This window comes from Myxocyprinus asiaticus, chromosome 29 (assembly GCF_019703515.2).
Source record: "Myxocyprinus asiaticus isolate MX2 ecotype Aquarium Trade chromosome 29, UBuf_Myxa_2, whole genome shotgun sequence".
NCBI classification, from domain to species: domain Eukaryota; kingdom Metazoa; phylum Chordata; class Actinopteri; order Cypriniformes; family Catostomidae; genus Myxocyprinus; species Myxocyprinus asiaticus.
The window spans coordinates 11206034-11216198 of NC_059372.1; the positions used below are offsets into that span (position 1 = coordinate 11206034).

The window sequence follows — 10165 nt, forward strand, 5'->3', positions numbered from 1 at the left end:
ATGGGTACCAAAATTTTAAAGGTCCAAAAAAGCATATAAAGGCAGCACAAAAGTAATCTATAAGACTCAAGTGGTTAAATCCTTATCTTTAGAAGCGATATGATAGGTGTGGGTGAGAAACAGATCAATATTTTCAATATCAATATATTCTTTTTTTTTTTTTTTTTTTACTATAAATCTCCACTTTCACTTTAACTTTCAGAATAAATGATGAGAAATTTTTCCTTTATGAGTGAGCTATCCCTTTAAGTTTTCTTAGTTAGAAACTATTGAAACATTTCTCAAATTTTCAACATTTTTGTGATTTTCTGTTTGTTCACAGCAAATCTACTGACTGTAGAAGAGACCTCCAGAACTGGTTTGTCATTTCATAATGACCAAAAGGTGAAACGTTGCCCATCGTCTGTGTCTAATAAAGGGCTGAGTGTGGGTACGTAAACATTCTATATACAGTAGATCTTACATGAATGAAATTCAATTATTCTATAATCATATTTTTGGTGAGATTATGTCATCAGATAAAATGTGCCTCCTAGTTTTATGGATTCAAATCAAAATTTCATGCAAGACATGTTTTGACTAAATTCTGGCCTCTGTTTTGAATTATTTCAAAAGACTTGAGTGTTGAGGGTGCTACAAGTCCCCCTTCCCACATCCCGTCTTCTCCGATGACTGACAGGAAGAAGAAAAAACGAAACAGAAGTATTAACTTGAAAGGAGACGCAGCAGCCGGGCAGGCAGAAGGTAAGACATCTGATTTATGAAAGATTAACAGATGTAATATTGATCCAATTTCACCTGCGAAACAATAAAATGTATTATTGGGATGAGTTATTTTTCACTATTTTTCTTTGTGATTCCACTGTTGACCTGATGATTAATTGCTTTCTCTAAGGTCCTCTTACAATCTCTTTCACTTCTCTCCCCCTTCTTTCTTTCTTCCTTCTTTTCTTCTTTTCCTCTGCTGCCCTGGACTAATTTCATACACTGCAAGCCAAGCGCAAAATGTGGAAATTAAAAAGCTTTGGTAGCTTGAGAAACATTAACAAAACAGGTAACCTGATTGTATGAAGAGTGGCTGAGTTGATTCGGGCTGTGTTAGGAATAGTGTTGTCAAAAGTACCGGTACTTCGGTACTAAAATAAAAAAGATGTCACGATACCAGTGTTTCTTCAGTACCGGTAGTACCGAGCACAGACTCAATCCAAAACCTGCATGCTGTCTGATTGACACACGACTGCTTTCAAATGTGCTCTGTTACTCCTTTTAATCTGAAATGCACAATTAATCAAATTAAAATCGTGATATGTCCTAGTGTGATTATTAAACTTTCATCACGAAAGGCTGCAATCTTAGTTTGCATAAGCTGCTTGCTTTAAATGAATATGTGAAGCAGACCACTCATTCACTGGAAACTCCACAGACATTGAGAATCATTTGCATTGTATGAGATGACAAAACTGAGCATTAATCCCCTGTGAAGTGTGCAGCACATGCAGACTATATATTTGTTTAGTTAAATCACAACATTTGCGCTTTAACGATCACACTGGGCCATGCAGCGAACTGTTTATCTATAAGAAGAAGAAAGTGAAGCTTCCGTTAAAACCACATTTCAAAATAAATGCTCACATCAAAATAAAAGCCTGATTCAAAATAAAAGCTAGACGCCTGAAATTGAAGAAATTGCAACAGAAATATATTACAACTGTATAGTAAAATGTAATTATTCACCGTAGCAATATTAATAATAATTATAAATAATGATTCATAAATAATAATAATAAAAATTAAGCAATATACCACAAGCAAGAGTACTGTTGTACTGAATAAATGTTTGTTAAAAAATACAATAGTATGTTGAAAAGTAATTGTTATTTTTTTAACTGAAAAGTTACAAGTTTTTAAAAGTTTTAAGAATTAATTTGATTAGACACATTTAAAACGGAATTCTGTAAAAAATAATTAAAACAAATAAAAAGAGGAAAAAAGGATTTGGGAAAAAAATAAAAAAAACAATCAGTAGTGCCCTACTTAAAAACACTTATGCAATGCATACTTAATTAAGAAACACTTGAAGGAAACATGCATTTCTTTTCATTTATTATTTAGATTGAAATTTAACTTAAAATAGTCTAAAGGAGTGTTTTCAATGGCACATTACCATATTAGCATTTTTTTGCTGTGGTATCCAAATTGGTATGGAGAGCCGTGAAATATCACTGGTATCGGTACAGACTACTGATTTTGGTATCATGACAACTTGGGATGTCCGATACTGCGCTCATGTACTCGTACTCGTGATCGTAAAAATGCTCCAATATTAAAAACTGATATCATCTGACATACGAATGTCATTACATAAACATTCAGCACACAAATGAAAATCACAGTATGTCCTATTGAGATTATCTAACCACAAAAGCTGTGATTTAATGAGATACATATATGATTTGCATGTGCGGCGCACTTCTAATGTGAGCACTTGTGAATGTGTGGAGACACTGCACGTACCTTTTAAAGCTCCTCCTTGGCTCAAACATGGAAAAGAGCATAATGAGCATCGCGGGTTCTGTTTGTCTTTTTTTAATTAAATAGCAGCCTTTGAGGTCTCTAGGGGTGTAACGGTTTGAATTTCTCACGGTCCTGTTTGTATCACGGTTTTAGGGTCACGGTTTCGGTACGGTTCGGTATTTGCTTTGCTCAGAAAAAAAATATTACTGCCAAATTCAAAGAATAATCTATTTGGTAAACACTTCAACAGGTTTGTCCTTGAAAAACAATCATTGTTTTACAACAGTAACCATAGTTTAATCATGGCATTTGTAGTAAAATCATAGTAACCTCAATATAAACATGGTTACAATATATAATAAAATCATGGTTACTATATAGAAACTACAGTATTACTGTTATAAAACTATGGTTAATTGTATCAAAACCATGATTTCTGCTCAGAAAACCATGGTGACAGCAGTCATGGTTACTACAATATTACTATAGTAAAACCATGATACATTTTTGTCAGGGTCCTTAAAAAAAAAATGTAAAAAAATAACATTTTCTCTAATTACTAAATCAACATTTTAAATTAATACCTGCACTAATACGCGTCTCAACTCAACTTTAAACTCATCTCAACATATATTCAATATTCGGAAGCTGTACATCACTGTAAAAGGAATAACCTTGCTATTAAAATGCATACGAGAAGTGATGTTGTGATAATGCTGCTCGAGTATTTTAATCATACGTGGAAATCATACATGAACACCCAAATGCTTTAGTTATTGTTCCATGGCTGTCTGAATTAACACTTAATGCCTGCTTAAAAACGGAAGGGAGAGTGTGCAGTTTCGCCTCACCTGCGGCTCTTTCCCTGGGGGTTATGGTGGCGTAAAAGATTAATCATGCATCAATGTATTACTATAACGGCATCTTAATGCCATTAATCAAAGTGCATTTTTGACGCTCGTGATAGATTACAACCGTGCGAGGAAACAGGAAGAACTTGTGTACACGTTTTAAATAAACCCTCATGCGCATTATTGACATATATTACGAGTATACAGCACTCGCGTCGAGAGATGTCTGCAAACAGTGCTTGTTTTGTAAAAAAAATATGACCATCACTGTTGTAACTGACTGCAAAAAGAAAATGTTTCCAGACAGGAGACCTGAATAATGCAGGGGGCTTCTCTATCAGCTGCTTGTTTTCTCCACTTGCCATTTTCAACTACACACAATGCGTGCAGAACTGTCTACAGATCAATTCAGGTGCAATAGTGGAGGTTGTAACTGTGCCTGTCTGTTTGACGCTTTGTTTTCTTGACCAAAACTTGTGCTCTAAATGTGTCATTAAACTTGAGGTGAACTGACCACCAATGCTTCCCAAACCATGGGTGGCGAACTGTATGGTACTAAAGCTGCTGTCTTAACACAGACACACTTCAAAATAAAAGCTCCATCTAAATAAAAGCACAATTAAAATGAAAAAAGTATGACAGAAATATATCACTACTGTATAGTTATGTACTATTCACTGTATTACTACTACTACTACTAATAATAATAATAATAATAACAATAAATCAATAGTAACATCACAGATCTCACATCTGTGATGCTCTGTTATGCAGCAGTTTATTTGACAAAATATAACTCCACTGTTGTATTTTGGATTGTGCTGTGAGGTTTTGTATAAAAGCACTTAATTTGATTTTGAAAGAAAATACAATATTATGTTGAAAATTGATTGTTATATTTTCATTTGATTAAAGTTTTAATGAATTCATTTATTTAAATACCATTTTGATGATAAAATGTAAATAAACTCTTGATATGGAGTTTTTTAACAAACAGATATTGGACTCGGTATCGTAAATGTACCAAAAATGAAGTATTGGTACTCGTACTCGTTCTTTTCTCCCCAATTTTGGAATGCCCAATTCCCACTATTTACTAGGTCCTCATGGTGGCATGGTTACTCACCTCAATCCGGGTGGCGGAGGACAAATCTCAGTTGCCTTCGCTTCTGAGACCGTCAATCCGCGCATCTTATCATGTGGCTTGCTGTGCATGACACCGTGGAGACTCACAGCATGTGGAGGCTCATGCTACTCTCCGCGCCCCACTGAGAGCGAAAACCACTTAATTGTGACCATGAGGAGGTTACCCCATGTGACTCTAACCTCCCTAGCAACCGGGCCAATTTGGTTGCTTAGGAGACCTGGCTGGAGTCACTCAGCACACCCTGGATTTGAACTACCCAGGACCCCCCTAGTACTCGTTCTTAAAAAAAGTGGTATCCCGACATCCCTAATGAAAACACTAGTTAGGAATGCAATACTAGCTTACCGTGTACAGAGTGGAATACTGCGCAATATGTACAGTACAATGCCTATTATTTTTACAAAATAGTAAGTGAATCAGTAGGCATTATTCCACGATGAATGTTTCAAACAGTAGTATGCTACAGTACATTGTTGTGACATTTTAGCAAATGTAGCAGGTTATTTGGGTATTCTATGCTTACAGATAATGTGCATGCTGCCTAGTTGAAATAAACAGCTTAAACCAGCCTAAGCTTCTTTACTGGTCTAAGCTGGTTTAGGCAGGTCTCCCAGCCCAGCCAGCTGGAAAGGGCCCAAAACCTCTCTAAAATCAGCTGTTTTTTTTTTTTTTTTCAGCTGGAATATTATATACTGCAGCAATAGTAAGAGTAGTATGCTAGTATGCAATTCCATACAAAGCCTATGTCTTGTTTTCTGCGGTACGTGTCAATGTCCATCTCTGGTCACATTATTAGATTAGAGCAAATGGATGTGAGTGTTCCTGTCTGTGTTCTCTGTCTCAAACACATAATTATACTGAGACTGATACAATAGGCAGAGGACACAATGGGTGTTTTTATTGATCACTTCCTCTGGTGTAAATAATTGTTGCTCTCGGCCAGCAGAAGAGGAGAGTGCAGACTTCATCGTCATAACGAGTACAGGACAGAGCTGGCACTTTGAAGCCCAGAGTCAAGAGGACAGAGATGCCTGGGTTCAGGCCATTGAAAGCCAGATCCTTGCTAGTCTACAGAGCTGTGAGAGCAGAAATAAGGTGAGGCTGGAAATATACATGAAACACGGGCAGAACAAATTTGTGAGAATACATTCTTACATAAATTGTCCCATATAATTTAATATAACTTTCAGCACTATACAAATAAACAGTTCACACTATATTGTTACAAAATACCGATCTCAATTTTTAACTCTCAGGCTCGAAGGAGCAGTCAAAGCGATGCTGTTGCCCTGCAGGCCATTCGTAATGCCAAAGGGAACGACCTCTGTGTGGACTGTGAAGCACCAAGTAAGTGTTGTCCCAAAATAACATATTATAATCAAAATTTAAACAACTGCCAGTATATGTAGATTGTATGCCAATGTAATGAACATTATGGTATAAATATTTAAGGAGAAATCTTTTTCTTTAGATCCAACATGGGCGAGTCTCAATCTTGGGGCACTGATCTGCATCGAGTGTTCGGGTATACACCGGAACCTGGGAACCCACCTGTCCCGTGTCCGCTCGCTGGACCTGGATGACTGGCCCAGGGAGCTCACAAAAGTGCTTACTGCTATTGGGAACCATATGGCCAACAGTATTTGGGAGGCCTGTACACAAGGATGCCAAAAGTTGACACCTGAAGCAACAAGGTAAGCTGGCTTTGAGAACAATTGTCATTACTGTTTAATGGTCCTGTAAATTTGTATTACAGTAATTCATTTTTGTATAACATTAATTTGATTAATTATTGACTGTAAACAAAGCAACTATTCATTGATCAACAGATGTTAAAAATGTCCATATAGAGTATATACTGTATTACCAGTCTGACTGAATTTGAATTTCAGGGTAACAAAGTGACTGAAATATATCTTGTATATTTCTTGTATATCTTAGGTGGAGAGAGAAATGATTATAAAACATATAAACTCAAAGAAGCGTACACTGTGTAAAATGGCTGCTTAAAGAAATCAAATAAATAATAATATTATGAATTTTTAAATAAACTTGAAAAGAATGCTGTTGATGTTGTTTATATAAAACAACAGGCAATGTGGAATATTTGCAACATACAAAGTTAAACTTAAAGAAACAGCGTACACTACAAAAATGGCTGTTAAAATATAGAAATAAACAAATAAAAATAAAATAAATGAAATACAAAATTTTAAAAAATATATTTTAATTAAAAATATTTTAAACATTCTAAAAATAAACTATTTATCTGTAAATAAATAAAATGATATAAAATAGAAAATTATGGGTTATAATTTTGATGTTTATGTAAAACAACATGCAGTATGAAATATATGCAACATACAAAGTTAAACTTAAAAAAAAATGTGTACACTACAAAAATGGCTGTTAAAATTCGAAATTAAGTAAAAAAATAAAAAATAAATAAATAAAATAAAATACAATATTTATAAAAAAAATCTTAATATAAATATAAAATGCTTATTAATAAATACATTGAAATAAAATAGAAAATATTTTAAATATTTTACAATATTGTAAATATTATAAATATAAAATATTTATCTATAAATAAATACATAAAAATATAGAAAATGATGGGTTATACTGCTGATTTTTATTTTAAACTTGAAGAAATAGCATACACTACAAAAATGGCTGTTAAAATGAGAAATTATTCAAATAAAAATAAATAAATTAAATAAAATACAATATTTATAAAAATAATAATAAAAATTATAAATATAAAATACTTATAAAGGTTTAGAATAAAATTGAAAATAATGGTTTATGCTGTTGGTGTTTTTTATATAAAACAACATGCAATATGAAAAATATGCAACAGACAATGTTAAACTTAAAGAAATAGAAAACACTGCAAAAATGGCTATTAAAATGAGAAATTATTCAAATAAATTAAAATAAATAAATTAAATAACATACAATATTTATCAAAATATTTTAAAATATTATAAACATAAAATACTTATAAAGATTTAGCATAAAATTGAAAATAATGGTTTATGCTGTTGGTGCAATATGAAATATATGCAACAGACAATGTTATAATAGAATACACTGCAAAAATGGCTGTTAAAAATTTGAAACAGTACAACTAATCTAAAATTAAATAAAATAGGTTTTAAGGCTTAATAGTGAAAAAATTTAAATTGCCAGTTAAAAAAAAAGCTATTTTATTAAAGTCCATCTTAAATTCATCTTGTTTTAAGGATGTTTAGATATTTGTGCCGGAACATTTGACAAAGATACTGATTAGGAATGTGATTTTGCAGTGTTATCATAAAAATTAAAAGGTAACAACGCTTCAGCCCCATGATGTCACAGGTGTAAACAGATCTTGGTTAATGTGGTTATCCACTACAGTAATAATTTGGCCTTTGCTTTGTGTTTGTCTTAGAGAGCAGAGGGAGTCTTGGATCCGTGCCAAATACGAACAGCGGGCATTTGTGTCGCCCTTGCCCGCTCAGTGTTCAGAGGACTCAATGTCAACTTGGCTGCTCAGAGCAGTAATTGATCGGGACCTTCCAAGACTTCTGCTGCTGCTTTCACACAGTAACAAGGAAGTGATCAACGTCCCACCTGAAGGAGCGGTACAGCAGCATCACAGCGCATTACATGCGGCCTGCCAGCTGGGGGACGTGGTCATGACACAGCTGCTGGTCTGGGTGAGGCTGTACTTTGCTCTTTAGTCACTACAAAAAAGATTCATTCCACAGTCATTAATGTCTTCAGCTGCAAGCATCTCAACATGAGTTGAGCCCACAACCGAAATGTTCAGTTTCAGTTACATATTGTTGTGCATTTTTAACGGGTTAATTATTTGTTTAATTTTGCTCTCACTCTCTCTCAACAGTACGGTAGTGATGTGAAATCAAAGGACCCACAGGGCAGAACTGCTCTGACGTTGGCACGCCAAGCCGGGAGCAAGGAGTGTGCTGAAATTCTTCTGCAACACGGCTGCCCAAATGAGATCTCTCCCACTTCCCCTACACCCGTTCTGTCCCGCAAAAGTAGCATCACAAGCATCGGACGTGTTAGTTCCAGGCGGATGGTCTCGTAACCCATGAACATTCATGATCATATGAACATTCCTGCTCTTTGACAAAAACGGGGCCATTTTTATTCCTTCATATGGGGTTGTGTGTTCTGTGCGTCTGTGAATTTCTGTCCCAGGATATCTCCAAAAACGCTGTATTTATATACATATATCCTTGCGGATTCCTCAGAAAGTGATAAATAAAAAAAGATGGAAAAACTCTTAATTGTCCATACCAGAACAAGCTTAGAATGATAGCTACAAAAATGCCTTTTTAAAAAATATGGAAACTGTTTTAACAACTATAAAGCAATATTATTTATAATATTCTGATTATCATGCAAAATAGATGCATTACAAGGTCAAATGTAGCTTGAGAGTTTCCCAAAGCAATCTGAGGGAATGTATTTACAGTTATGACTGTCATTTCCATTGTTCTTTAAAATAGACATCATGGCTGGGGGTAATGTAATGTAATATCATGTTTATATCCAGAAGAAATAGTATTTGTCATTGTGCATCATTTTTAAATACTATAGACAATAAACTCTGATCTCCAAACCTCTTTTGTTGCTACTTGTTAATTTTATGATCAAACAATGACCCAAGCTTTTTTATTTTTATTTTTTTTACATTATTATGCCTTAAAGGTTCACTTTCTTTGAAGACCTGTTTGATTTCAGACAATTCAGCTGCATGGATTACAGTTTTTCTCAGTCACTTTTGTACATTTCTCAGATCGCAAATGAAATTCTCAAAACTACTTGTTCAGCCTCCACATCATCTAGTCACTTGTGCATATCATAAAAGCAATTTGAACAAACTGCCAATGCTTTGGTACATTCATGCAATTGATTATGTACAATTGTCTGCTGTTTCCTACATTATCAATTGCTTATGTCTTGTTGATCAAAATATATTATACTGGTTCTCTGTTGAATAGTCTTACCCCCCAAAACATCTAGGCATTAGTTCATTGCATAAGTCATTAAATGCAAAATGGTTGAACCAGTTGTCATAATCTGTCAAGCATATTTTCTATACATATCTATTAGACTTTTTTTGTAAATGTGTCCTGAATTGATTAATTGCTCTCATGTGAATCTTGACTTTCGCTAATGTAGGGGAATGTGTCAAGCGTTAGATCAACCAGTGATCAGCCAGTTCTCTAAAATAGCTCAGAGGTGCATCTCATGAATGCATCGTATTTTTCTTTTCTGTATCGCAGTGACATTGTACTGTAATTTGTTGACAGACCAACAGTAAAAGCGTAAATGTGAATCCTGTCCAATCGCTTGCAATCAATATCCCACATACAGTAACGTGTTACTTTGTACTGTTGAAATTGATATATGCCATACAGAAAAAGTGCAGCCTTGTGCATTTTCAATCACTGTCATCAAAACCGTAGCCATAGTCTACATCAGGAAATACTGAGAGGTTATATCGACAACATGGCTAAGCATTTTGACTATCTTGTTTGTGAACAATGACACAAGGACTGATATGTTCATTGACATATTTACTTTAGAGAGATGAACTAAGGATTTTGAGCAAGTTACAGGCTTTTGCAGG

The 10165-nt window shown here is 34.4% G+C and overlaps 1 protein-coding gene across 5 annotated transcripts in view; it reads left to right on the forward strand.

Moving 5' to 3' along the window:
- The window catches only part of agap2 (ArfGAP with GTPase domain, ankyrin repeat and PH domain 2), a 41123-nt gene extending 31972 nt beyond the window's left edge, over window positions 1–9151 (forward strand). For 3 of the 5 annotated variants that reach the window (XM_051662834.1, XM_051662837.1, XM_051662838.1), the window contains 8 exons: window positions 323–430; window positions 616–744; window positions 995–1054; window positions 5459–5607; window positions 5769–5859; window positions 5984–6206; window positions 7952–8219; window positions 8408–9151. In XM_051662834.1, the coding sequence (XP_051518794.1) occupies window positions 323–430; window positions 616–744; window positions 995–1054; window positions 5459–5607; window positions 5769–5859; window positions 5984–6206; window positions 7952–8219; window positions 8408–8614 (1235 nt within the window). In that variant the 3' untranslated portion in view covers window positions 8615–9151. Of the gene's footprint in view, window positions 1–322; window positions 431–615; window positions 745–994; window positions 1055–5455; window positions 5608–5768; window positions 5860–5983; window positions 6207–7951; window positions 8220–8407 lie in introns of all 5 variants that reach the window. The other 2 variants (XM_051662835.1, XM_051662836.1) reach the window with 2 other exon arrangements.
- The last annotated feature ends 1014 nt before the right edge of the window (window positions 9152–10165 follow it).